Source organism: Aphanomyces invadans (assembly GCF_000520115.1).
Source record: "Aphanomyces invadans strain NJM9701 unplaced genomic scaffold supercont1.1, whole genome shotgun sequence".
NCBI classification, from domain to species: Eukaryota; Oomycota; class Saprolegniomycetes; order Saprolegniales; family Verrucalvaceae; genus Aphanomyces; species Aphanomyces invadans.
This window is the reverse complement of record NW_008580146.1, coordinates 1,207,575-1,233,857: the sequence shown is the minus strand read 5'-3', so window position 1 is coordinate 1,233,857 and position 26,283 is coordinate 1,207,575. Positions and strand designations below refer to the sequence as shown.

At 54.4% G+C, this 26,283-nt stretch overlaps 9 protein-coding genes across 10 annotated transcripts; 4 read left to right on the top strand and 5 right to left on the bottom strand.

Annotated features, from left to right (window-relative positions):
- Positions 1–1,190: 1,190 nt before the first annotated feature.
- H310_00360 (hypothetical protein) lies at positions 1,191–7,191 on the top strand (the record flags this gene model as incomplete). The annotated part of the gene is made up of 10 exons (XM_008863121.1): positions 1,191–3,008; positions 3,071–3,694; positions 3,737–3,875; positions 3,927–4,183; positions 4,234–4,661; positions 4,712–5,105; positions 5,165–5,331; positions 5,383–6,607; positions 6,662–6,754; positions 6,811–7,191. The coding sequence occupies 10 exons, from the start codon at positions 1,191–1,193 to the stop codon at positions 7,189–7,191; spliced, it is 5,526 nt and encodes a 1,841-aa protein (XP_008861343.1).
- A 140-nt stretch (positions 7,192–7,331) lies between these two features.
- Positions 7,332–8,394, bottom strand: H310_00359 (hypothetical protein; the record flags this gene model as incomplete). Its single annotated transcript, XM_008863120.1, has 3 exons — positions 7,332–7,546; positions 7,604–7,901; positions 7,948–8,394. 3 exons carry the CDS (start codon positions 8,392–8,394, stop codon positions 7,332–7,334), a joined length of 960 nt encoding a protein of 319 aa, XP_008861342.1.
- Positions 8,395–8,437: 43 nt separating this feature from the next.
- On the bottom strand, positions 8,438–9,867 carry H310_00358 (hypothetical protein; the record flags this gene model as incomplete). Its single annotated transcript, XM_008863119.1, has 5 exons — positions 8,438–8,778; positions 8,835–9,020; positions 9,083–9,461; positions 9,513–9,611; positions 9,658–9,867. The coding sequence occupies 5 exons, from the start codon at positions 9,865–9,867 to the stop codon at positions 8,438–8,440; spliced, it is 1,215 nt and encodes a 404-aa protein (XP_008861341.1).
- A 330-nt stretch (positions 9,868–10,197) lies between these two features.
- On the top strand, positions 10,198–11,359 carry H310_00357 (hypothetical protein; the record flags this gene model as incomplete). Its single annotated transcript, XM_008863118.1, has 4 exons — positions 10,198–10,395; positions 10,460–10,510; positions 10,565–10,777; positions 10,832–11,359. The coding sequence occupies 4 exons, from the start codon at positions 10,198–10,200 to the stop codon at positions 11,357–11,359; spliced, it is 990 nt and encodes a 329-aa protein (XP_008861340.1).
- A 1,056-nt stretch (positions 11,360–12,415) lies between these two features.
- Positions 12,416–18,226, bottom strand: H310_00356 (hypothetical protein). Its single transcript, XM_008863117.1, has 6 exons — positions 17,433–18,226; positions 15,792–17,381; positions 15,175–15,743; positions 13,270–15,106; positions 12,669–13,220; positions 12,416–12,615 (listed from the first exon to the last, which is right to left on the bottom strand). Exons 1-5 carry the CDS (start codon positions 18,204–18,206, stop codon positions 13,005–13,007), a joined length of 4,986 nt encoding a protein of 1,661 aa, XP_008861339.1. The 5' UTR covers positions 18,207–18,226; the 3' UTR covers positions 12,416–12,615; positions 12,669–13,004.
- A 705-nt stretch (positions 18,227–18,931) lies between these two features.
- On the top strand, positions 18,932–21,013 carry H310_00355 (branched-chain amino acid aminotransferase). The gene is made up of 14 exons (XM_008863116.1): positions 18,932–19,062; positions 19,109–19,147; positions 19,203–19,306; positions 19,359–19,416; positions 19,469–19,579; positions 19,635–19,669; positions 19,723–19,807; positions 19,855–19,930; positions 19,984–20,068; positions 20,130–20,187; positions 20,264–20,302; positions 20,352–20,627; positions 20,692–20,775; positions 20,836–21,013. Exons 1-14 carry the CDS (start codon positions 18,976–18,978, stop codon positions 20,875–20,877), a joined length of 1,179 nt encoding a protein of 392 aa, XP_008861338.1. The 5' UTR covers positions 18,932–18,975; the 3' UTR covers positions 20,878–21,013.
- Positions 21,014–21,507: 494 nt separating this feature from the next.
- On the bottom strand, positions 21,508–22,301 carry H310_00354 (hypothetical protein). Its single transcript, XM_008863115.1, has one exon. The coding sequence runs from the start codon at positions 22,114–22,116 to the stop codon at positions 21,736–21,738; it is 381 nt and encodes a 126-aa protein (XP_008861337.1). The 5' UTR covers positions 22,117–22,301; the 3' UTR covers positions 21,508–21,735.
- A 356-nt stretch (positions 22,302–22,657) lies between these two features.
- H310_00353 (hypothetical protein) lies at positions 22,658–23,644 on the bottom strand. Its single transcript, XM_008863114.1, has 2 exons — positions 23,028–23,644; positions 22,658–22,979 (listed from the first exon to the last, which is right to left on the bottom strand). Exons 1-2 carry the CDS (start codon positions 23,626–23,628, stop codon positions 22,678–22,680), a joined length of 903 nt encoding a protein of 300 aa, XP_008861336.1. The 5' UTR covers positions 23,629–23,644; the 3' UTR covers positions 22,658–22,677.
- Positions 23,645–23,982: 338 nt separating this feature from the next.
- H310_00352 lies at positions 23,983–26,264 on the top strand. 2 transcript variants are annotated; one of them, XM_008863113.1, is made up of 6 exons: positions 23,983–24,118; positions 24,180–24,378; positions 24,439–24,654; positions 24,699–24,897; positions 24,958–25,733; positions 25,780–26,264. In XM_008863113.1, the coding sequence occupies exons 2-6, from the start codon at positions 24,301–24,303 to the stop codon at positions 26,167–26,169; spliced, it is 1,659 nt and encodes a 552-aa protein (XP_008861335.1). In that variant the 5' UTR covers positions 23,983–24,118; positions 24,180–24,300; the 3' UTR covers positions 26,170–26,264. The 2 variants fall into 2 exon arrangements, with proteins under 2 accessions (XP_008861335.1, XP_008861334.1); XM_008863112.1 differs by having other exon boundaries at positions 23,983–24,378.
- Positions 26,265–26,283: the final 19 nt, after the last annotated feature.

Sequence of the window (26,283 nt, the reverse complement as noted above, 5' to 3'; positions counted from 1 at the left end):
GACTCCAACGGCCGACTCACGTCCTGCATGGGTGTGCGGTGTGTGACAGACGCCCAGCCGCATGACGACGCGGTATCGTGCAATGGCAAAAAACGATGGCGATTCCGTCATCTGATATTTCGAATCGTGGATTCCGTAACAACACGCAGGAGACAAGTGTATATGCGTACGACCGTCGGACGAAACGTTGGACGCCCAGCCATCGGGACACGGACACCGAGACACGCGCAATCCGCGCCACCATCCGAACCATTCGCGTCTTCGCCCCACCAAACTGAACCGAACCACCTGTGGGACAAGATCTGTCGCTCACGTCATTCCTTGACGTTGCGCCTTGTGGCCACGGTGTGCCACCACCATCTTCCAGCATCACGTGACATGCTTGAAGTGCGTGGACGATGGACTTGGATGACGTGGGCGACCATCGCTCACTGGAGCGTCCCAGACGATTGGGCTTGTGTGGCCGGGGAAGGCGGGCATTTGGCGTGTGTTTTGGCAATGTCCATGGCAGTCGTGGAACGCACCGCTGTAGGCTCGCGCACCGGGCGTCGCGATCTCCCGCGTTCATGCATCGAGCGAACGTATCGCCTTGCGGCTCCCCATGTCACGTTCCCTCCAAAATCTCACAATTCAAATTCCACGTGATGCTCTTCACGCGCAATTGCAATATGATCTCATGCGCGGCCATATGACCGACATGGAAGAGGCCGACTTCCATGGGTGCGTCGATGCGACGACAGTGCGCTGTTGTGTCCCAGTGGCATAAGTACTGCGCTGCAGCATAGACTACGGTTTCCTCCAGCCCGACAAGGACGTCCCGTCTGCATCGGGCGGTTGCCACGTCATGAGGCCGCGCGGGACCTACGGGAAAATCTGGGACGATGATGCAGGCGACGTTTTAACTTGGAATTTATATACTCTGTCGTCCGTCACGAGTGATCCTTGTGGCTGGTCGGACGTCCCCGCCGAGAATTAATTAAATAAACTGCCAGGTGTTGTTGGAATTGGACCGTTGAATTGGACCGGTCTAGCTACTACACCAATAAAATTACTCGGAAATACAATCAATTTTATGGGGTTGAAAAAATTTTGCCGACAATGATTTTAAATTTTGGCTGCGACCGGACCAAAGAATTAAATTTCTTGGCCGAAGCGCGGTGACCAGCGGCAACGCTCGTGTGCACCGATCGATGGACCCTCAGCAGCAGCAGCAGCCGTCGGGCCAGGCTTTCGACCATGGCGGGCGCCAGAATAGTTACAACGCGATACCTGCGTCCAACAACATCATGAGCTCGTTTCCCAGTCAGGATCCCATCATGGAGCCGAACTCGATCAACCTGCGCCCGTCTGCGTTCAACTGGAATACTCCATCCGAGACTGCACTGCCGTCGATGCAGAGTTTGGACTTGAGTAACCCCCACGCGGCGGCGGCTTCATCGATGCAGCAATCGCAGCAGATGCCAGGGATGGGTCAAAACCTCCACATCCAAACGCAGTTTCCGCAGATGCAGCACATGCCCATGCCATACGCCACGAACAACAACCCCATGTCGATGGGTATGGTCATGAACAACCATGGTGGTGGTATGGGGCAGCAGCACAATATTCAACACCACCAACAAGGCGGCGGTGGGCTTGCACTGCGAAGTCCCATGGCTCTCAGCGGTGGCGCGGATCACATGATTCCCCACATGTACCAGCACCACCCCCAACAGCATCACAACGTGCCGCAACAGCACCACCACATGCAACAACCTCAGCAGGGATACGCGTCGCCAATGCCCCAAACGTACGGTGCCCAGGATCCCATGAAGCTCAACAACATCATGTCTGCGCCAGTCCAAGCGCCGACATCCGCGGTCCAGCCCACCCCGATTCCATCGCGCCTTCCTTCCGCAGCAAGTGGATTTCCCTCCACGTACGAGTTTGAAGTGGTGCTCCAAAAAGGTGAACATGGGCTGTGCATGAATATGGGGATTAAAATGGGCAGCGTTTCCGTGCTCGGATTCCGTCAACCTTTGCCAGGCGTCATCGGTCCAGCTGAGGCTTGCGGCATGATCCAAGTCGGGGATGATCTCGTGTGCGTAGACGGCATAATGCTCAACAGCTCGGACGACTTCAAGAAGGTCGTACCGCATTTAAAGAGCGACCTGCCCGCCAAGCTTCGGTTCCGCAGGTCGCCGCAACCACAGCAGCAGCAACAAGCCCCCATGTTTCAACCGCTCACGGCTCCAGTCATCCCGTCGCTGACGGGAACAGGTTCGTCCGGCAAGGTTTACCAGATCAACGAAATCTTCATGGGCGTGCGATACCTCGGTCCAAATCAATGGGCCGCCGAAGTCAAGACCCACCAAGGCGACCAGCAGTTGCAACGTCTCGGCGAGTTCGCGACCGAGTACTTGGCGGCGCAGGCATACAATGCATACTTGCTCCAAACGTACGGCCAGCAAGCGATGAAGTACATGCACCCAGCGACGCGGCACCAGAACAGTCACCCGATGCCCCAGCACTTGAATCCGCACCAGCAGCAGCAGCAGCACCATCACATGATGCAAATGCAGCAACAGCAACATATGATGCAACAACAACACCACCGCATGCAGCAGCAGCAACAACAGCACATGAAGCCGCAGCCGCCGCGCCCTCGCGGACCGATTCTCCACGCCATGTTCACCGTCGAGCAAAAGGAACAGCTGCGGGCACAAATCATGGTGTTCAAGTTTAGTACGAGCGGCAGCGGGATCCCGACTGACCTGCTCCGCGTTGCCGTCCGCGGTGCCGGTGGCGAGCTTGAATTCAATACTGGTCCCAAGGAACGGTCCCGAAAGAAGACGTTTAACGACACAGCGCCCAAAAACAAACGCATGAAGTTTAGCGGAGGCCGCAGTCGGGCAGGTCGAAATCGTGGCCGAGGTCGTGGCGCATTGTCGGATGACGATGACGAGGGCGACTTCAAGGAAGACGACGACGATGACACCAATGAAGTTGCCGATAACAAGCCGGAACCGGTGCGAAAGAGTTCACATCCTGCACTCGGAAAACATGGCTGACACCAAATTTGCTCTAGGAGAACGTGCGGCGGTCGAGTCGCAACCAAGGCAAGGAGAAGAAGCGGTACAGCGAAGTAGCAGACATTGATTTGGACGAAGAAGAAATGCCGAGGGAGACATCGCAGCAGCAGGAAAAGGAGGACCAGGGGCCCCAGATGGACAAGATCATTGCCGTTCGATTCGTCGAGCCAGACATGTCGATGGAGTTTTTGATGAAGTGGAAGCACTTTTCGTATCTGCACGTGACGTGGCTATCGACAGCCGACATTGAGGGGTACGGCAAAGGCGCGGTCATGCGCATGCGGCGATACATGCAAAAGAACGCGCGCGACGTCGAAGTCGCCCGGATGAACCCGAGCGACCGGTCCGAAGAAACGACCCATTACTTTTCTCCTGCCTATGTTGAGGTCGACCGCATCCTGGACATGGCGCCCGTCGAAGAGATTGTGAACCACGAAACGCGCGAATTCAGGCGCGGCATCAAGTACTTGATCAAGTGGCGTGACCTCAGCTACGCCGAGTGCTCGTGGGAGTGGGCCGAAAACATCTCGGATGACCGCAAGATTGCCACATATCAACGATACAACCACCCACCTCTGTTGGAAAACGCCCCGCGCGCCATGTTTGAAGATATTCGGCCACACGTAAGGGGTCGCGTTGGTGTGTACACCTGATGTCGTGCGTAGGCGTCTCAATGGGCCAAATACCCCGAGTCCCCGATGTACAATGAAAACAACACGCTGCGGTCGTATCAGTTGGAAGGACTCAACTGGATGGTCTTTTGCTGGTACAATCGCCGCAACTGCATCTTAGCCGACGAAATGGGTACGTGTCTTGTACGGGGTCGTGCCGAGTGGTGCTCATGATTGCCAACAGGCCTTGGGAAGACCGTGCAGGCCACGGCGATTCTCGAGCACTTGCGACAACACGAACACATCCGCGGTCCGTTCCTGGTTGTCGCCCCGTTGGCCACCCTCGGCAATTGGAAGCGCGAAATCGAGGGATGGACGTCGATGAACTGCGTCGTGTACCATGATTCCGAGGGCGGCGCCGACACTCGCGCGTTCATCCGACAGCACGAGTTTTACTACAAGAACCAGCCGGAGTACTACAAGCGAAACAACGTGTACAAAGTAATATCGTTTCCATCGAGGGCTCGTCGATCGTGACGAGAAGTGTGTAGTTCAACGTGCTTGTGACGTCGTACCAAACGCTAATGGCGGACGCAGAACTGCTGCAAGAGATTCGATGGCGGTACATTGTGATCGACGAAGCGCACAAGCTCAAGAACCGAGACGCGAAGCTCCTCGCGTCACTACGGACATTCAACTGGGACTCGTGCTTACTCATGACGGGCACACCGCTCCAGAACGGCGTGTTTGAGCTCTGGTGCTTGCTCAACTTTATCGAACCAGAGAAGTTTCCGTCGCAGCAGGAGTTTTATAACCAGTATGGCGACCTAAGCAGCGCGGAGCAAGTGGCGAGTTTGCACGAGCAACTGCGGCCATTCATGCTGCGACGTGTGAAGGAGGATGTCGAGAAGAGCATCCCACCCAAAGAAGAAACCATCATCGACGTGGAATTAACCACGATGCAAAAAAAGTACTATCGGTAAGTGTCTCGATTGCGGTCGGTTTTTGCAAACGGATTTATGTTTGTAGCGCCATTTTCGAGCGGAACCGATCGTTTTTGAACCAAGGCAGCAACGTCGCTGTCGCGAATCTGATGAACGTGGAAATGGAACTGCGCAAGTGCTGCAACCATCCGTTTCTCATTCGCGGCGTCGAACAAAAGGAGCTTGCAAACATTTACCACGAAGCCGACCGAAGTCGTGTGTTGATTCAAGCAAGTGGCAAGCTCGTGCTCCTGGAAAAGATGCTGTCCAAGTTCAAAGCCGAAGGGAAGAAGGTTCTTGTATTTTCCCAGTTTAAGATCATGCTCGACATCTTGGAAGACCTGTTTCACGCGCGCCATTATTCGTTTGAACGCCTCGATGGGTCGCTGCTCGGCAACGCCCGTCAAGCCGCCATCGACCGCTTCAACGACCCCAAATCGGTACGACAAAATCACTCGTCCGTGGTCAAACATCGCGGTGGACTAAATTGAATGGCCAGGACACGTTTGTTTTCTTGCTGAGTACACGGGCGGGGGGAGTCGGGATCAACTTGATTGCCGCGTCGATCGTCGTGCTCTTCGATAGCGACTGGAACCCGCAGAACGATTTGCAAGCAATCGCGCGTTGCCATCGCATTGGGCAAACCCAAGCGGTGCGCATCTTCCGGTGCGTTCGTTGAGTCGTGGCGGTAGTGCTTGATGACGGCGTGGTGTGTAGACTCGTCACGAAGAAAACGTATGAAGCACAGATGTTTGAAATTGCAAGCAAAAAGCTCGGAATGCACCATGCCGTGTTCGAAACGGGCGGCGTCCGAAAGGACTTTGACGGGAGCGACGACAGCAACATGATGTCGCTGATGTCGCTGGACAAGGACAAGGTTGAGATGATGATCCGGTACGGCGCGTACGCGATCATGAACTCGGACGAGGAAGACCCGGAAAATGCCAAGATCAACGAGCTTGACATTGACCAGCTCTTGAGCTCCAGTCGAACGATTCGCTACGACCCGACTGGGAACAAGGAAGAGGCGACCGGCAACGCGCTGTCGTTTTCGAAGGCCACGTTTACGGCCGAGACGTCGGACGCGACAATTGACTTTGAGGATGCCCAATTTTGGGACAAGGTGCTCGGACCCAAGACAATTCAGCTGCTCACGACGCAGGTTGAGAATGGATCGCTCTTGCAAGCGTCGCTGCCCGAGATAAAGGCGTTCCTGACGTCGTTGCGGGAGCTGGCTCGCCAACTCGTCAAGAATCGGCAAAAGGGCGAAAAGAACCCGGAAGCCGAGCAGATTTTGTCCATTTTGATCGAATTGAAAGTGCGGGGGCCAGTCAACAAGCAAGTCAACGTGAAAACGATTGCAAGCGACTGGCTCGAAGTGATTGAGCGACCGAAGCGCCGAAGAAACCAGGAAGTCGAGAGCGAACTCATGTACCACCCGTTCTTGGACGACTCGGAGATGGACGGCGACGGCGTGGGTGGAGGAAGTGGTGGCGGTGGCGGCTCGAAGAAATCCAAGAAGAAACAGAAGACGTCGTCGGGCCACAAACTCCGAGTCGCCGATCAGTCGAGTGCGATTGTTGTGACGATTGCGGCCGAAGGCAACGGATACCGCGTTGTCCGCGTGCACAGTGACAAGAAGGAAGTGAACCGCCATGTCCATGTGGACGTGGAGGAGGCAGACCACGCGTCGGACGAGGACGCGCTCTTCTCGGACGAGGACGACTACGATGAAAAGCCACATAACTCACGCCACAAGGACTCGTCCAAGAAGAAACAGCCAGCAAAGGAACTTTCCCGTCGGCCAGTCATGCCCAAGCCGCTCGAAACGATCGACGGCGTGCCGGTCGACGAGCTATGGTGTCGCGTGTGCTACAGCGATCAAGGATTTGATGACGACCCGATCGTGCAGTGCGAAAAATGCAAGTGTTCGGTCCACAAGGTACGAAACATGGCCCTGGCACGTGGTTACTTGTCGCGGCTCACGGGGGTGCAGTTTTGTTATGGCATCGTCAAGGTACCCGAAGGCGACCTCCCGTGGTACTGTGACCTCTGTGACGCCCACATGGCCGCCGAGACGGTGCCGCAGGTACGTTTTCCACCGTGTATCGTCGGCATGTTGGACATCCATCGCTGGCTGTGTAGAAGTGCATCATGTGCCCGTTGGAGGTCAAGGAGACAGCGTTCAAAGAAACAGTCGACAAACAATGGGTCCACGTTGTGTGTGCGCTCTGGTCCCGCGGCGTCGAGTTTGAAGACATCGAGCGCATGAAGGGGCTCAAGAACGTGCAGTCGACGATGGATGCGATGGAGGACGCGACCAAGGCCGCGCCGTGCGCCCTGTGCGAACGCACGTCGGGCAGCAAGATCAAGTGCTGCCGCAACGGGTGCGACGTGCACTTCCACGCGCTCTGCGGGCGCCAAACGTTTGGCGTGTATGACATGTACATGAACGATGCGGGCAACCTCCGGTCGTTTTGCAAAGAGCACCGACCCAAGTTCCGCCCGCGGCTGCACAATAGTTAGTGTAACAATTCCGATCCAATCTACCCTCTCGTTTGTGTATCGATCGACTGGATGCGACTACTTGCGCGGCTGTCCATTTGTGGGGTGCATAAATAGAGGCTAGACAGCACGGTCGAGTCGGCGGACGGATGTAGCTAGAGCTAGCTCCCGAGGCCCCGCACCTTTTCCATCTGGGCGTCGAATTGGCCGAGCCACGTGTGGTCTAGGAATCGATTGCCCTTCTTGCCGCCTTTGCCGATCGGTCCTGCAAGCACGCGCTCGATGTCCGCGACCACTACGAGGCCGTGGAGGGGTCGACACATGGCGACAAACGACTCGACGACATCAGACGGAATTTTTGGCACGGTGAGGCCCCCTGCCGATCACCCACCCCAACGTGAACATGCGAGTTGAAAAAATACAGTCAGGTTACCGATTGCTTTTGCAAGGGGTGCGGCTGCCACGGTGCCAGTTGCATCTGGATCGAGGGCATGCGCGGCATGTAACACTTGATCTTTGAGGGCTAGCAGTGACGACGGAACGATGGACGACGAGTGCGAGGGAGCAGGAGATGCCGACACGGGGTCGAGCTTGAGGACATGCGGCAGTTCTTGCCGCAGCTGGTCCCGACGAGCATCGGTGCGTCGATGCACCCGCACGAGGCTCTCGAATTCGTCAACGTCGATCACGCCATTCTTGTTGGTGTCCAAGTGCATCATGAACATCTCCATCTACGTCAACCCTGTCACAGCCACCCATTCTGTTGCACAGTCGAACCTCGGCAGGTGGAAGGCGAATGTCCATTTGCCGCAGCACTTCTTCCATCCCCCCAGGCGTGATATACCCGCAATGGTCAAAATCGCAGTACCGAAACAGGTCGATCACGCGCATGCGCTTCCGACGAAGGTACTTGTCGATGCGCTTCACAATTGCGCGCAGCACGACAGTTTGGTGGGCGCGGTCGTTCGAGAGCTGGTACGACGTCTCAAACAGCGAATCATCCGACTGGGGCGGCGGCTTGGCCGGTGCGAATGACTTGCTTGAATTTGAGTCTTTGGCCTTGGGAGGACTGGCGTGCTGGTTGGTCGTTCGTGTGGCCTTCGGTTTGATCACATTGATGTTGTCACGGAAGGCATTGTCCGTTGGTTGCTTGAGCCGTTTGGACCATTTGGAAAGACCACCAGGAACAGCAATTTTCGGCAGCGTCGGCGGCGTTAGGACCATGGGGTTGCTGCTCGCATGTTGCCTACGTGAGCATGTTAGTCATTTACTTGGAGATTGTAGATGGGGGGTACAGGGTGGTGGGATTGGGAATGGCTGCCACTCCATTTGGGTGCACCAGAGCCAGCAACTTTTTTCGCCACAGGGGCTCGCCAACGTTCGGTTGAGGGGACGTCCCGTCATTGTTTGAAGCGTTGGCGGTCGCTGGCTTGGGAAGTGCTATTCTGAAAAGGTCGCTTTTGTCTCCAAGAAGTACCTCGCCCGGTTGACTTGGACTGCCTTGGGACACCAGTCCATCGCACTGCATCAATGCAGCCAGCTGCTTTGATGCAGTTGCGGCGGCAGCGTTACGTGAAGGCGACACTGAAGGCGTATTCCGAGTCACCTCTAAAACAAACACGTCAGCAAAATTCATACAACTTCCACGGATCACGAGTGCGAACCTTGTTGTTGCCGAGAGGGGAGTTCACGCTCGAGGTCGCCAAATAGATTGACTGGCACGAACTCGACTGTACGAGTGTTTGGTGGGCTTGGGTCAGCCGACGACTCAACTTGGGGTGGTGCCACCACACTGGATGCGGCCTCAAGCTGTCGGCTCTGCCGCAACACTTCGAGCATTTCCTGTTCGTCTACATTACAGCGAAACCGGTCATGGACGTAGCGCTGCATTCAGACAGTTCGATCGACCTACCCAATTCCTCTTCGTCGCCGTCCTGGGCATAGTACACAACGTACACGCCGTCGGTGGCGCTGCGTACGACGCCTTCAAACGTCCCGAACCCTTCAAATACCTTGAGGAACTTGGTGCCTGGAACAGGTGGAGTGGGGTCGTTGTTGTTGCCGTCGGTCGTGGTCATGGCTCTGTTGCGGAGGAAGAGGCGAACTGCCGCTTGAGCTTTTGTCAGTCCCCGCCGAAACTTGATCGCCATCGTGTACAAGTGATTTTCCCCCTTGAGCTGGACCTCTGCTGCGGCCGAGGCCTTTATACCGTCCATGTCGCTCAATTGATGCACGAGGACCAACTGCCGGAGAAATTCGTGCGTGCGATCGACCTCGAAGCCCGCGAGAACCTGCGGTGAAGCAAGTGAGCAGTGACCAAGCGGTGGCGAACGATGTCCAACCTGCACGGGGCTGACGAACAAGAGTATGGACACACAGTCCGCTTGAATGGCGCGCAATGTAAATGCAACGAAAGCCAGCGCCCGCACGAGAAATCCCGCCTGCATACATAATGAACGGATGACGTGAAGAGGCGGCTGGAAGTACCTTTTGCTCCCGTGTGGTAAGATTGCCGAGAGTAAGTTGCTCATGGCTGAAGATGCCACTGCGACCGAGTGCTTCGGTGCACACTTTGTGTAGAAATGGAAACGGTGGCCGCACCAGGACTTTCTTGGTGAATGCCACAGACAAGTTGGCCCGTGTAAGGATCTCATACAGCCGAGTGACGGCATCGCTCTGTTCAGACAGAGGCTCCATATCGGAGTCGTGACGGCTGCGGTGGCAGGGCGCCGGCGCTGGTTACCAGCGAGGTAATTATAGCCGACCTGGCGTTTCGCCAGACACGAGCTCAATCAAACAATAAGGGCGCATTCCACTTCCGCGTGTGCATGCCATACCAAGAGCCATCGCCATGAGCCCACGGCATGTCGCTCTTGAATGCCAAGCCATTTCGCCTCGTGACACGGGGTCGTGCAGCCGAGGTGCCGACACCTCAAGCATGTGAGAAATTTTCCGTCGTCAAAGCTTCGTTATCCGGAATTGCGTTTAAAATAGCGAAGAGGTGCACGGGAAAAAAGATCGGCCGCGATGGCGTCGCAGCAGAGAGTGGACGTGCCACGATATGCCAGCGTGAGCGAACAGCTCCTGGAAATGAGTCTCAATAAACCGGCGCAGGGAAAGATTGATCGACATGCTCTTGAGAAACGACTCGTAGAGTTGCAAGGGGACGTGTCGCGTCTGGTGTCCAAGTTGTCTACTCGAGCCAAGGATGACTCAGCTGTTCACGTACGACGTTATACACCCCTCTCGTCGGCTCCTTCGTAAAGGAACTCATTCCCATTTCGCATAGCATGCAGCGGTGTCCAAACTGTCGAGTCGACTGAAGGATGTCTCATTCACAGTACGCACTTCCTCACACATTTCATCCGTGGATTGTCATGTTCGTTGGCTGCAGGATGAAGAAGGCAGCGCATCTCATCCCTCCGGCAAGCTTACGAAGGCCCGGTCGCTAACCATCACGTCCAAAACGAAGCAAACTCCACAGAAACACTCTACTACGTCCAAGTCCACGATTCCAGGCAGCCGGATGGGCAACCTAATTCGACTCCAGAGTGATTTGCATGCTGCAAACGTCGCGAATGACCAACTTCGCTTTGATTTGGACCAGGTACGTTCACACATGACGCCATCATCACGCCTTGCTGAAACGTGCCTCGATTAGTTGCGTAAGACGGTCGAGTGCCACGCAACCAAGCTGCGCGAGTATTCGGCGCTCCAAACGTCATTCCAGCAGCTCAAAGCACACTGCGCATCGCTCCAGCAATCGCTAGACTTGTCCGAAACGATTCGGCATCGGCAGAAGAAGATCATCCATGATCTCAAAGCCCAGGCTACTTCCAAGTCTGGGCTGTCCATCCACAACGACAACCAACTCGACGATGCTGTCAACAACGTAGCCGTGTCGCCGACGCCCGGCGCGTGGTCCCGGTACAACTCGATCACGGCAGTGGATATTCCATCTCCAGTCAAAGGACAGATCCACCCGCTGCCGCCGCCGATTCCCGCTGTGGCCACGACCCGCCGCGTCAAGAAGAAGACTGCGAAGACAAAGAAGTCGGCGAAAGGACTCAATACATCGGCTATCTCCCACTGCAAACCAGGAGAGCGTAGTTTTTTGGCGCCGACGCAAGCAAGCCAACAGCGCCTCGCGGACACGAAACAACTCCGACAACTCCATCACAGACGATAACGTCGATCCACATACTGCATACGTTGTCATTCACCTGGCGATGTCTTCTTGTCGGAGAGACGCCGTCCAATGCGCTTGATTTCCACAACCATCACTTCCGGTAGCTTGCCTTGATACTTCATGGCCACCCGAATTGCCTTGGACAGAAAGAGCGCGTCCGTTTCGGCCTGCGTCAGTTGATTCTGAAGCGATTGCATCTCGGCTACAAGGACGTGCGTTGTCGGGTCCGTGGCATGGCGGCAAGGTGTATCGACAGCGACATGCCGGGCCGAAGAGATCATGTCGCGAGCCCGCGCGAGCTGGTGCTGGTTCTGAAGCGTCCAAATCACTTGTCGCAGTTCATCTTCCTTTGCTCTCCACTCGCACTTGTCCACACCCATTTGGTGCTCCAACGACTCGATCTGCACTCGCAGCGCTTTCTCTTTCTCGGACAGTCGCGCTTGCAACTGAACCATCGTGGCTTCCGCCGCATCGCGTTCGGTGCTTAGCAGCTATAAGGAGTGACCGCGGGAGGTTAGGCACACGTTAACATGACACAGGGTACCTGTTCAAAATCGTGCTGGCGCTGCACGTGCGTGACCTGCAGTTGTTTGTACAAGTCACTTGTGTGGCGGAGCCGAATTTCCACGTCCAAGTAATACTTGCGCCACTGTTTGTGCTGTTTGTACAGCTTGATCAACTTGGTCGGACATCGCGCTGCGATCGGGTCCTTCGAACTCTTGAGAATGTCGTGGAGCACGGCTTCCACTACACATGGGGGCAGCGCTGTCAATGGTCGCATGATGAAGGCGCTTCACTACCTGCAGTTGCGCATGCATGACACACAATGAAGAGATCCGTCGCGTGCGCAAGGTATGCCATCTGCACGACGCCCCACACAGCCCCTACGAGGCAGTGGTTTAGCCATCAACTGGTTGAGGCATACGCGCACCGTCGTCGCTGAAGATTGGCACGCACACCATCTGAATTTGGTCCACCACGGACGACGACTTGGTCCCCGTTACGAGAGGGTTTACGACATGCTTTGGAAGGCAGCACATGTCCTTGCTCGTGAGTGGAAGATGGAGTGTTTAAAGGACGTACCTGGTCCACGAGGGGGTGGAATCGTTTGTCCTGAGCCACCATGGCAGATCGAAATGCTGCTCCAGAGCCCACGACATAGCCAGCAATGCCCAAGTGGGCAGGGGCAATGACCACTTGTCGGCTCACCATGGACCACAGCTCTTGCTTGAGAGGGTCGATCAGGAGCAAAAGGCCTGAATAGCCAACAGTGAAGCTACCCGATTCGCTTTCCAGGTCACAGTCGTACCGCTCGTGTCTGGGAAGCAAGTGGACGCGACGGCGTCAAAGAGCTGCTCCAGTGTTTTCGTTTGATTTAGAGCGAGCCACGTGGACCGAAGAGGCACCACGATGTCTTCGCGTTGGGCCAGCACCGCCGTTTGTTCGTCGAGCAGCAGCTGATGCGCGGCATCTAATTGATTGGCGGTGTACTGGAGCTTGGCGCGCCAAGCGAGTTGAACGGCGACGTGCTTCCACTTTTGCAACCCCCACGCCATTTTCTGGATGTGAGCACAGCGCAAGCGCCATACAATCGTCGACATGCCCCACTTGGATCGCATGTCGGCGGCACATTTCTACCCGAATTTCATCCCGACAAAAACGCACAAAATGTCAACGTTACTTGGGTGGAGGCCAACATCGTTTTTTCTTGGGCAGATTCGCGGCGATACGTCTCCTCTAGAGAGAGTTGTTTGGCTCGCTCGATTGCGACCATGGTGTGCATCTGCCATTGACGCCACGCCAGCGTTAGCCGCTGACTTCGCCGCCGTGTCAAGTTGAGCACGACAGTGCGCATAGCAGCCTGCAGACTGTGCGTTTAGTATGGAGAGAATGATGGCTTCACGACCCACCTTGAGCTGTAATCGGGACAGAGTGCGCAACCTCCAACGTTCCACTGCACCTTCGACCCGGCGACGTCTAAACTTCAGCTGCAGTCGCAGTCGGCGCCGATGAGGCACAAGGCGAGCTTTCCACGTGGAAACGACAAGCTCCATCATGGCCACTTGTTTCGACCGTAGCCATTCGATGGCTCGCGTCCGCCGTAGCCTTCGTCCGTGCCGTAGCTTGGTCCATGCGACCCAGACGCATCGGACGATCCGTTGCAGGCTCATCGTTTCAAACAACTTGTGCAGTGCCGTCGTGAATTTGTCTTCATAGAGAGATCGACAGGCTTCGCTCTCTCGATGCATCGCTTCCATTGTTGCAATGTTAGTTTGGAACACTTCCAGTGTCATGTCCTTGGCGATAATCGTCGACTGGTGCTGCTGCACTTGTTTTTCCAGTTCGACGGACGTACTGGTAAGCTGAGCTCTCTCGATTTCCCACTGCTCATGCTGCTGGATGCGCTCCATTTCCATCGTGTGCTTGGTCCAGGCAATTTCCAACTTGACGAGCCCAAGCTGCCACTGCACCCAACCCTTCCGCAAGATTCGTCGCTCATACTGATGCAGTACTCGGAGCAGCTGACGGTCTTGGTGGATCGCGTGGTGCCACCGTCTCCACACGTTCTGGCAGATCCATCGCTTGCACAGCACGTCGTGGGTTCCTTTCTTACGCCGGCGCTTCAGAAATTGCTTCCATCCATCAAGGTACCACCGCAGCGACGTCGATGCCCGAGCACTGAGGAACTCGAGCAACTGTTGCGCCTTCTTGCGCTGGGCTTCGTCGTGGAATATGAATGCTTTGTGGTGGTCGCACCATCGCTGCCACAGCCGTCGCATCTCACTGACTTCCAAAGCTGTCGTGATAGCTACCAGCGCGTTACACGCGTGCCGTTGATGCTGTTGGAACCGGCGCCACTCGTTCCATACACAGCGAATCGATGTGTTGGCCATCATGTGCGCGATCCATTGGCACTTTTGTCTCAACTCTATTCTGCGGCGAATGCCCGCCATCCACGCATGTAGTGTGTGCAGCTGGATGAATTTTCGATGCAGCGCTTGCGCTGCGGCCGCTCGATGTGCTTTTACGTGTCGCGTCGTGACAAATGCTTTCCACTTGTCAAGCACGAGTGCGTGGTGCATCCGCTGCATGCGCCGCACAATCACGAGCACCCTGCCTTTGGTTTGTTGGAGTAATTTCGCCACTCGCTTCCATTCGAAGAACGCGGAGCGGACAGTCGACTGAAAGAACTGCATGCACTTGGACGCTTGCAACTGCATCTTGAGCTGTTTTGTTGTGTCTTGCAATGACGATGCATGCGCTTTCGTCGATTGGAATTGACTCGTGAGGGACTCGATCGTGGATTTTGCGTCCTGCAGGGCTTGTTGCGTGATGCGATGCGCTTCCTCGAGCTGCCGACGTTCCACGGCGGCGCTGGCAAGGCGGAATTGCCGCCACCGCGCCCACGTCGAGCTCAGAACGTGACGAAGACACAGAGCCAGCACGATATCTCGGGCATCTCGATCCCGTCGCTGCAGCCATGCATTTTCTCGCCACGCTTCAAACACGCGACCGACAGCAAAATGCTGCAGACGCAAGGCACAGCGCTTGAGCAGGTCGCGCTCGCGGCGATTTGCATGCGCATTTTCCCGCCACCACACGATCACTTGTCGGCATACGATGTTATTCCACTTGCGCTGGACAGCGTTGGTCGCGTGATCGAGTGCTTGGATCTTAAACTGCGCGCGTTTTGCAAGCGAAATCGCGTCCGCCACTGCCTTCCACTGCTGCATACCAACTTTGTACCTGCGCCAGTCCAACGTTCAAGTCAAAGCGTTGAGTTGAGCAACCGAATGTGAACTACTTCGACTTACACTTGTTTCGTTATATGATCCAACGCCCGAGTCCACAGCCGTTTGCCGTCCCGTCGGCGGCAAGTCCTGTGGCACCACTGCCGCCACACCGATTCGTACGTTTTGCGTGCCGACGTCAAGCCGAAGAGCTCCAATATCGACGAAAGCTTTCGATTCTCTGCAACACTTGCTGCCCATGCGTTGAACGCCGACTTTACGAGCGTCGTTGCGTGGATTTGGTGCCATTTGGCAGTCAGCTGCTTCTGCGCTTGCTGCAGCTCGTGATGCTGCTTCCATCGGTGAAACACGAGCGCGGTCTTGTTGGACTGCAATAGGGCCACGATATGACTCACTTTTCCCTTTGTTTCTCTCGCTGTCGCGACAAACGCTTTCCACCGGTTGAAACAGAATACAGTCGTGCGCTGCATGAGGCATTCTAGCGCTTTGGCACCCATTTTGGCCTTGATTTCGTCGTGCGACTTGGTCAGTTCTTCTAGTTTCTTTCCAAGCGCACGCTTCTCCGCGTCCCACGCGGCCCGCCAACGGCTCATCGTCGTCTCCAAGCGACATAAAGCCGACCGGGCATCTTCCTATCGTACGTTTTTCTAGGCAACGTGCGAGCTGGTGGGTGGATGTACCTCGAGCATATCGCGGTGACGCTGGTCCAGTCGATGCACTTCTACGTGTCTGAGCCATTGTGCTTCGCCTTCCATCAACGCGCCTTCTAGAGCTTCTCCACGCCTCTGTGACATGATCAAATGACATTTTAGTTGAGCTGCTGCCTCGTCGGAAGCGTCCTTGAGCAGCATCATGCGATGAAGATCTCGTTCCAGCTGCTCCCGCTGTTGCGACCACTCGTTCCCTTGACAAAGCAAGTTTTTTTGAAACGCTTCCTCTGTGGCTCGCATCGTCGCTTCCATCCCCTCGATATCCAAGCGATGTTGCTCAGCGTCGCTTTTCATCGATTCGTGTAGCGCCAGGATGGACTTGTTGAGTTCGGTCACTGTTTGGGTGTGCGATTCGCGAAAGGACGCGATGCGACCGTTTGCTGCCCACCTCCACAGGCCATGCCGCATCCACCGCGATTGCCACCTCATGACGACCGCTGCCAACTTAAAACGGCGGTGAATTTGCACCGCACATTGGGCGAACCACGCCCTCCACACCGCATGAGTCCATCCTTGAAAGCGATCTCGCCGTTGTCGGGTCTTGAATGCCAGCCACACGTTTCGCTTCTTGTGCACGGCGGCATGACGCTTCCATCGCGCCATGACGTGACACAACAATTGAGTCCGCGACTGACCCACGGCGGCTTCCACGACCCACTGGAGCCGCAGGTCGCGCTGAACGATGGCCACAACCTTGGACTGCCACGATTTCAATGCATGTCGAAGCACGTGTTGACGTAGCATGTTGTTCAGTGCGTCGAGTACATTTCCCAAATGCCTCTTGTATTCGGTACGAATCAACACATAGGACCGCCATTGCTTCCAGTAGCATTGATGCGAAGCCAAGTCCTGTACGTGCCGGAATCGGTGGAGTTTGCGTCGACGGGTCGCCATGTGATGGGCCAGCCTCGCCCATGCCCCAAATGCATCTCGTTGCCACCGACCGTTGCGTCTGCACCGCATGTACTGCATGGTCATGCGCATGGCACGCGGTCGGTCGTGTCGGTAATGCCGCCACTGTACCACGACTGCTCGAATTCGCTGCGCTTGCCACCGCGCAGATAATCTGCGAAGGGTTTGTCGAATCTGGATCTTCGACTTCCATGCTTGAAACACAATGTTTTGGCGGCGACGGTGGACCATTCGTTCGTAGCACATGGCGAGGCTGGCAGTCCATTGATAAACAATGTTGCTGTGACGAGCGACGGTAGTGGCTTGTTGTAATTCCAAGTCGCGTGCGGTCTGTTCCCATGCGCGTTCGGTGGCCCGTGAAGCCGACAGTTCCGCCTGGAGTCGGTCAAGCTCGGCCACAGCGTTGGATTTCTCGGCCTCGATCACGTCACATTTGAGAATAATCGTTTCGATGAGGAGAGTTCGCGTTGCTTGGACCCATTGACGATATCCTTGCAGTATGTGACGGTGCTTGTGGTTCCGCACGAGTCGCTGCAAAACTCTGGAGCAACTAGCTCTTCGAGCAGCTTGTTCGCGCCACAATTCGAATGCATCGACCAAGTTCCTTCGGCGCGAAGCGTTGAACAATTCCAACGCGACATGTCGCGTCTAGCTTGGCGGATGAAACTCGCCTTAGTTGAGTTGAATGTCCTTGCGTACCTGACGAATCGCATGGACATGGCATGCCCATGCTTTAAACGTGCGCAAGCGGTTAGCTTTCTCGCGCTGCATGGAGAATCGACTTGCTTGACGCTGGAGCAGTTGCTTCTTCGACCGGCTGGCGAGTGCTGCTAGTCGCTGGAAACTGTCTTCGCGCTTCTGACGTTCGATGTTTCGAATCGTGTTAAAGCACCACGTTGTCCAGGATGCAATGAGGGCGTCCTTTTGTCGGCGTTGGAACAGCGTGAACATGCGGTGCGCATTTTGAAGCGATATTGTCTGGAGAAGCGACGTTCTTTCTTCAACCAACGCAGCATTCGTGTTCACCATTTTAGCGTTGGCGTCGAGTGTGTCCCGTAGTCGCTGCTGCATGCTTTCGTATTCTTGAACGCGACTGTCGAGGGTTTTCTGGAGGGACGCGACGCACACTTGCACGCGCTTGGGTCCATGCGGGTCAAATTGGCAGCGTTCTTGCAACTTGGCCACTTGTTCCTTGTGTTCTTCCTTCATCGCATCGACACATTTCTGCAACCGCCTTGAGATATCATCTTGTTGTTTGAATCGATCGCGCCACTCGTCGCGTTCTCGAATCGCTCTGGCCAGGTCGACCGAGGTATTGGCGTCTGTTATACGATTTTGTCGGCTCTGATCTCGCCATTGCATGACTTCCGCTTCGAGCTCGGCGTTGCGGAGTTCCAGCTCCCTCACGCGATCGTACAGCGATGTGACGCATTCGGCACTTCGCCATGCCGAATTCAAGTCCACGCCGTCCATCTGATGCGGGGCTAAACGGATCAGGTATCTTTGCGGGGCGTGCCCGGTTAAATTGACTTGATATCCGGATTTGTTCTCAAGATCATGCTGTGACATTCCGGTCCCTAAAATTCCTAGCTTGTGCTCCGTACGTAGGCATCACCAGGACGCTCCCTGTTGTCGCTCGTCCTCCATGACTCAAGATGTCCTACTGTCTGCCGATCTGGCGCCACTAGCACATGCTGCACACTGCTGCCGCTGTAGTGTCAAGGATAGGTGGGATTTTCCGGAATCCGGATAAGACTGGTGTCTGAAAAACGTAAGTTGATTGGCTGTGATTTGCTCCAGAAATCCCACACGTTTCAAATGTCCATCGTAGACGTTCTAAAGCCGATGATTTTGTAAACTTCAAACTGTGTCGATACCAGTCGATCACGTGTGTGAAAAAAGTCAAGTCCCTTTCATGGGTTTGCGTATGACGATGAAAATGCTGCTACTTCGACAGATGGCACACTAGCGTTTCAGCATCCCACGTGCCTGTTCACATGCACCACAAGGTGCGGTTCAAAATGCACCACAAGATTAGTTTCAACAGGTTGGCCAATCAGAACCAACTTCAAGGCCAACCAGCAAACTTCAAGCGCAGCCTCAAGGGTATGTCTCGAGGAAACCCTCCGAAAATGGATAATCTCTCTCGGGTGCATATCGAATGTGACAGGATATTTTCCAACTTCTTGTCATGCACGGCCACTTTGAAACTTGCCCCATTCCACCGAGTGTTGAACCCGTCATGTTCGTGACCCGCAAACTCCAAGCTGTCAAGGCGACCCAGTTTTCTCAAGGATACAAGGCGTTCAGCGCGCTTGCTGGTCTTGATGTACGTAGTTCATGTTAGGTGCACGTGTTCTCACCGCGGCGTGTAGGCGAGCAAGACAATCATCCATCAAACGCCACACCCCAAGGTTTGCACATTACATTTCAAGATTGGCCCGTAGTTGAACACGTGTGTGCGTGTAGGCCAAGACCCCAAAAGAAAAACTGACTTTTGGTACGACGTTCTCGGACCACTTGCTAGAAATCGACTGGGACAAGAATTCTGGCTGGGGTGCGCCTCTCATCCGGTACAGACGCATATAGTAATTGTACCCTATCTGATTGGATATGATGTCGCAGCCCGTATGGCCCCCTCGCCATCGACCCTGCCGCGAGTTCTCTTCATTATGCGCTCCAGGTATTGCGTGTGTCGACGGTACAAGCCCTTCGTAATTCAAGCTGTGGATTAGTGCTTCGAAGGCATGAAAGCGTACATTGATAGCAAGGGCAAAATTCGCCTCTTCCGACCGGATTTGAACATGAAGCGCATGAACAACTCCATGGAACGCCTCTTCCTCCCTGTATGATGTTCCATCGGACGGCATCCCATTCACTGACCATTCACACTTCTCATAGACCTTTGATTCAGACGAATTGATCGAATGCTTGAAGTACGATTTCACAAACAACCCGTCCTTTCAATCTAATGCCACCTGCTCAATAGGAAGTTGATTCTCTTGGACAAGTCCTGGATCCCCGAAGGCGACGGCTACTCGTTGTACATCCGACCGACTGGTGTCAGCACCCACGTACGGCGTCACCGTACTCAGGCAGCACGTCTAACGCGATGATTCAGCCCTTCATCGGCGTGGGAGCGTCCAGCAAAGCCAAGGTCTACGTGATCTTGTCCCCCGTTGGCCCATATTACCCAGGTACAACGGTCCCTGTCATTGAATCCCATCTAACGCGGTCAATGTGTTTGCAGAGGGATTCAACCCAGTGAAGCTCTTCGCTGACGACAAATACGTCCGCGCTTGGCCTGGTGGGACCGGCAATACCAAAGTGGGCGGGTATGTCATCTCAAAACTCCGTAATATACTCGTCGGCTGTGAAATGATTTTAATCCTGTAGTAACTACGGCCCCACGATCATGCCTCAAATGGAAGCGGCCAAAAAAGGTTACTCGCAAGTATGCCCGCAACTCCCTCGTTTACATTAAGTGAAGGAGGACTGGAGGAGCTCTTGACGATGCTACACTGGTGTAGATTTTGTGGCTCTTTGGCGAAGATCACTTGGTCACTGAAGTACGTCCTTGCTCTTTGGTCACCATTTCTATTGACTTCTGGACTCCAGGCTGGCACGATGAACTTGTTTGTGTTTTGGATCAACGAACAAGGCGAAAAGGAACTCGTCACTGCTCCTTTGACCCGCGGGGATATCTTGCCGGGGGTGACGCGCCAGTCGATTTTAGAAATGACGCGTGGCTGGGGCGAATTTAAAGTCACAGAACACACCATCACGATGCCGGCGATTGTGAAAGCCCAACAAGAAGGACGTTTGCTCGAAGTCTTTGGTTCGGGCACCGCCGCTGTCATTTCGCCCGTCCAGTTAATCAACTACAACGGAAAAGTACGACTTTGGCAACAATCCAAACCAAACGAAATGGACTCCATCACCTGAATCATGGTGGTAGGACGTGAATGTGCCGTTGGATGCCCCCGATGGCAAGTCGGGCCAACTGACCAAGCGGATCTGGAACGAAATGACCGACATCCAGGTACAAAAAACTGCGCAATCTGTTTGACCGATGCCTCATCTCGCTTGTGTGCTCGTGTAGTATGGTCGTGTCGAACACCCTTGGTCTGTCGTGATCAATTAAGTAGTCTGTTTTGTGCATGCCCTCCCATGTCTTGGGACTTTACAGGCCAGCCCATGATAACACTTACCACGTTGGTTTCCTCTTTCATTGCTCAAGTTGATTCAAACCCATACAACAAGCGCTCCGTGTTGTGTCATTTCTGACTGCTAGTGTTCAATCCTCCATTCTCTTCACGCACTCTGTGGGTACGATTGCATCCGAAATTGCCGCACGATCCGTAATACCCCAAGAGCAATAAACTTGCAGTAGTGCACAGAGTCATGTGTCCGACCTCGGCATTGCTGATGTGGGCATGCACTTGGCGCGCGATGCAGAAGTGATATACTAACGTTAGTAAATGTGTTTGATCCTAGTAGATCGCAGTGAAAAGTCCTGGTTTCAAAATATCCACTTCCACACGAACGAGAAGAACATTCAGATTCACTTTTTGGAACGAGCTAAAGTGTGCCACGCCGATTCCAATACTTCCGTTTATTATCAAATTGCAAGCTGGCAATAAAAAATTAGGGCATTTTTGAACTATACAATATACTGTGATACGAACAAATTAGCATCTCAAAATATCCTGGAAGATCTGCGGCAATTTAATTGGATACGTATTGGACCAATCAGAGCACGATTTCAACGTTTCAGAACTTCTTGCGGAGTGGGCACAAGGACATGGCGATGGCGTCGATGGTACTCCATTCTCCCGAGCTTCTGCGGTGCATATGCGTCTACCAAGTGGGAATCTATCAAGACATGATCCCTTTCTGTCAACTAAAACCGCGCGTGGACAGCAGAAAGATCTACCCGACAGAGTTCGAAGAAGTGGACGCCGTGGTATCACGGTGGTATGCGCAACACGGAATCGGTCGATTAGATCAGCTCCTCGCGTGCATGGAGCGGATGCGATTGGTTGTGTTTGCACATGCAATTATATACGGACGGCAGGACGTCCTCGATCACTTGAATGACCGATACCGCTTCGTCCACGTGGACCATCAATTCCCAATTTCCCTCGCGCCGCACGACAAGCCGACACAAGTATACAAATGGAAAGACTCGTTTGTGTTGGCCGCACATCATGGCCATGTGTCGTCGCTGGAATTTCTTCACATCAACAACCATAAGCGCCCGAGCGACACGGCAGCGTGGTTTGTGGCTGCGGCAAACGGTCACGTCGACATACTCAGGTACCTGCACGCGCACGAAGTGGAAGGGTGGCGGCATTCGATCTTGGAGGGGGCCATCAAGCATGGTCAACTGGAAGTCGTGCAATGGATCTACGAAAACAGATCCGACATGCGATCGTTAGCGGTTGTGAACCAAGCGTTGGGAGTGGCTCTCGAGCACCGACAGTTGAAGGTTGCAAATTACCTCAATCAGCTGTGGCTCGTCAAACTGCAGCGGTAACATCATCTAAATGCCAGCACTACCCTTCTATGTATGGAATGGTCGTGTGCAGTCGGCGCATGCGTAGTCAACCTTAGGCTATTTTACGTCGGCTGGTTAATATCCACAATGGCTACAATGGACAAGTGAGGCAGTGACATTGAATCCGCAAAACCGATGAGTCTGCTAGGGGCTTGGAGAGGTGAAAGTTGGGGATAGCATGCGAGTGGCGCGTGCGAAACGAAAGCCATACAAAGACGTTCGACAATGAGAGATTATGTCGGAGATGGCAATACTGCATGCACGAACTTGAAATCCGCAGGGAACGGCGACAAATGGGCAATGCCGCAGTGGGTACGACGACTTGTGTGGGACTCACACCACCAGTCGATCTGAAATCCTCGAGTTCTGACAAACGACTCAATTTTATTTAATGAAACACGGAGGCGCACAGTCTCCCTTGTGCAGCTTCCACGCTGCCTTTTGGCACTCGCGGGAACAGTAGAATGCCGCCTGGCATCGCACACAACGCAGCAGCTTCGCGTTGTGTTGGTGGCAGCTGTCGCAAGCCTTTCCCTTGGCGTATTGCTGCCAATACGTATTGTCTTCAATGTCGACCTCCCACTTGGCTGAAGGAGAAGAAGTCGTGCCAGGCACATATACCTCCCACTTTTCCGTGTGCACCATCAAGTTGGACAAGGGCACGTTGAATTGATCCATGACGTCGCCTACATGCAACGCATTATTGTGACCATTGCGGCAGAAGAAATACGCACTCAACGTATCGGTGTTTGGTGGGTCTTTGAACTCGCAAACGTAATGCGCGGCCGCGTGGAACCCGCGTCCTGACATGGTTGCTTGCAGTTCACGGCCAAGACCAAATGCGCTGAGTCCACGTACGCGCTCATCTTCATCTGACGATGGTGGCGGCAAACATGCAGCGTCACCAACGAGAAAGAAGTATACCCCGGACGAATTCCACGTGAACGCCGTCGTTGCAGCCAATGTGTCGTGGAGTTTCCCCATCACGGATGGACCAATGAAGCAAAACGTTACATGGGGAGGCTTCGAGTCATCGTGCTCGCCGTCACAGACAAATTGAAACCGCATATGACCAGAAGCAGTCTCCACAGCATTCGTCAACGCGGCAGTTGGCGTGAGGGAGTGGCAAGCAACGCGCAACTTGGCGCCATCGTCACTGGTAGTTCCACCCAGCCACGTACCTGCCAAGTAAAGAAAGCGAAGGCAGACCCCAACGAGTCTGTCCACCTTCGTTCCAAATTCGCTGTGCTTCCATGCGTAATCGTACCGCATCATGACGTCGGCGTCGTGCAGCCTTTGCCGCAGTAACCCCACTCCATCGACATCTTCTGTCATCGGGACTGGCGAACCGTTTATCCTGCATTATCCGGACAACTTGAACCAAACGCGGGCTCAAGTCGAAGAGCCCAATGCTGGAGCACGTTGCGGCCTCCCGATGAATGCGCCGTTCCCACCATTGCAGAAACATCATCTCACAGACTATTCTTCAAGTTCAGATGTGCTGCCCATGACAGCACACATGGACGAGCTCCATCGTCCACCTTTTTCCTTCGACCAACTACCCCCGACGTTTGCTATCCTCACGAGTTCGTCAAATCGACGACATGCAAAGTGCGAAAATGCATATTTTCTCTCCACCACGTGAGGTTTGTTGTTAACCGGATGTTTTTGAACCGACACTTCGAAATGGATCCTCCGCGCCAGGTGCCACCGAACCTGCGCCAAGCCAAGTCGGTGGTACGGCGTATTCGCGATGAGCTGAGCCGCAAAGCTGTGCAAGAGCACGCAAAAGGCAAGAATATTGCGCGGCGGACACTTATAACAGGTAACAACCACAACAGCGAAGATGCAACGGCGCTGTTGTACCATACCCAACTTGAGAGCAGTTTGCGCCGGCACTTGAAACCGAGCTTGCTTCGGTTGGATGCGTGTGTGCCCGTGGAGAAGAAAGTGATCTACGAAAGCGCGAAAGTCGATGCGTCATTGCGACTGTCCCAGCAGCTGTTCATGCTCGAGTTTGCATTTCGAAAGTTTGCGTTTCGGTGGCGCAAGATCAAGCTCCACTCGGGCTTGCATCTCTGGCAGGTATCGTAGTCGAAAAATCTTGCTCTTACCTCCGTGAGCGAGCACGTCCATGCGACCTAGGCCAACGTCGTCCAAAAGAAGGCTCACCAACTTTACCAGAAACGGCTTACGTATCGAGCGATTCAAATCCAACGGGCGTATCGACGCAAGCTTCGTCGCGACGTTGACGCCACCACGGAGCTCTCAATAGCGCACAAAATTCGAGACATGTTGCTGGAACAAGCGCTAACCAGGGAACGACACCAGTTGCAGCACGCGATGGCCATTCGCATTCAAGTGCGGTTGTGATAGCAAGGTGTCTATTCTCATGAGGACGTTAGAGCCACTGGCGGGGTTTGTCGTGTCGATTGACGTGGTCGTGTCTGCTCCAACTGCGATTGCAGCGCGCTTTGGCCGCGCTTGCGGTGCATCAATTGTTTGGGGGCTCCAAAGAAGTACAGATGGCTGCAGGCCATTTTTACGCTACGTCCGAGACCGACATCCAGCTCATTCATCAAGGTCACTACTGGTTGCGGCAACGTACGTATTGTCATTTCTGCATTTGACCCATTGCGATGGACATGACGAGGATTCTGGTAGGCGCCCCACCGTTCTATGCGATCGAGAGGTTGCGCTGCGCGACAGAGATTGAGCTGGTGGGCGACCGCCGCGAGTCCCAGTGGATGCAGTGCCGAACCAAGCAGCGACACACGTTTTGGTCCATGATGGAGACGCAATTGATGGAGATGAGTTTGGCTGAAACCAGGGCCGTACGCATTCGAGAGCGCCGCATGGAAAGACTCCGGGCCAAACAGGACGTGCAGCAGCGCCAGACGGATGAATTGCGAGGAGTCCGCAATTTGTTGCAATGGCAAGAAGCTCGAGTATACCGCGAACGTTCAGAGAATTATGCGATGTCTGGAGAGGAGGCGCTCGTTCGTCGACACTTGAGAGATCTGGCTGCGTTGGAGGCCAAACTCCAATCGGACCACATGAAAAAGTCAGTGTCGCTCCTCAAGCACGCGATGCGCTTGCAACTGGCCGAACAAGAGCGAGCTAGTTTGGAGACGAAATTCATGATGGAAGCGGACGCGGCACAGCGATTGGCGATGGACATTGCCAAGGTGAAAACGACGTCCATGTGCTTTGGACACTGCGTAATTGAAATGGCCTGTCGACTGGATCCTTCCCACGCGTCGCCCATGGCTGCACTTGAACTCCTCCTTTGCATGAGGTCAAAAGGGTCCCCCACAACGACCCTGGTCCATCGCGTTCATAATAAGTATGACATGAGGAGAGGACTGTGGGCGAAGTTGGCAGAAGCGTGCGAGTTGAAAATGATTAAGGAAAAGAGAACACGTGCCGTGCACCGTGAGGTACTTTTATGCATGTCAAATGCACTTTAATGATGTTGGTCACTAGGCGCGCCGAATGGAAAATGGCGTGGTCGAGTTCGTGGCCGTTCGCGTGGGAGACGACAAAATCTACGTCGGGATATCTCGCTGCGGTGGTGATGGCAAGATGATGGAGGCAAATACCATATCTACGACATGTCCATTGGTTGCGATGGTCGCGCACATGCAAAACCATCAAATGGTGTGGCTGAGACCGAAGAACCTTCACTTGTTGGCGAAGTGGGTAGCGTCGAAAGCCAAGTGGGAACCACCAGGACGCCTCGTTCTTCTTCCACCCATTGAGGTCACCATCTCCGGGCGCTCTCTTCAGCCATCCTTAAGCCCTGCCATTGGCGCTCTCCTTCAGCGGGGCCTCCACGACATGCTTCGGTTCGTCCCGAAGCTCTTTCCATCGTGATCATGATTCATTTGGCGCGAATTTGCGTACTACGAAAACGTTGTGGATGTACGAAGGATATATTTTCTAATAATTCAATTTATTTAATTCTGGAAGCCGTGGTTACCAAGAAGG

Bases quoted from the DNA above. Each gene is read 5' to 3' on its own strand.
- H310_00353 (XM_008863114.1), bottom strand. From the start codon at position 23,628: ATGACAGAAGATGTCGATGGAGTGGGGTTACTGCGGCAAAGGCTGCAC. The intron at 22,980-23,027 runs GTGCGTATTTCT...CGTTGCATGTAG, and splicing joins ACCAAACACCGATACGTTGA to GCGACGTCATGGATCAATTC.
- H310_00352 (XM_008863113.1), top strand. From the start codon at position 24,301: ATGCTCGAGTTTGCATTTCGAAAGTTTGCGTTTCGGTGGCGCAAGATC. The intron at 24,655-24,698 runs GTGCGGTTGTGA...TGAGGACGTTAG, and splicing joins CGATGGCCATTCGCATTCAA to AGCCACTGGCGGGGTTTGTC. The intron at 25,734-25,779 runs GTACTTTTATGC...GTTGGTCACTAG, and splicing joins CACGTGCCGTGCACCGTGAG to GCGCGCCGAATGGAAAATGG.
- H310_00356 (XM_008863117.1), bottom strand. From the start codon at position 18,206: ATGGACGGCGTGGACTTGAATTCGGCATGGCGAAGTGCCGAATGCGTC. The intron at 15,107-15,174 runs GTAAGTCGAAGT...GGACTGGCGCAG, and splicing joins GATCATATAACGAAACAAGT to GTACAAAGTTGGTATGCAGC. The intron at 13,221-13,269 runs GTGGGTCGTGAA...CACAGTCTGCAG, and splicing joins TGTCCCGATTACAGCTCAAG to GCTGCTATGCGCACTGTCGT.
- H310_00355 (XM_008863116.1), top strand. From the start codon at position 18,976: ATGTTCGTGACCCGCAAACTCCAAGCTGTCAAGGCGACCCAGTTTTCT. The intron at 19,417-19,468 runs GTATTGCGTGTG...GCTGTGGATTAG, and splicing joins CTCTTCATTATGCGCTCCAG to TGCTTCGAAGGCATGAAAGC. The intron at 20,303-20,351 runs GTACGTCCTTGC...TCTGGACTCCAG, and splicing joins AAGATCACTTGGTCACTGAA to GCTGGCACGATGAACTTGTT.
- H310_00354 (XM_008863115.1), bottom strand. From the start codon at position 22,116: ATGCTTGATGGCCCCCTCCAAGATCGAATGCCGCCACCCTTCCACTTC.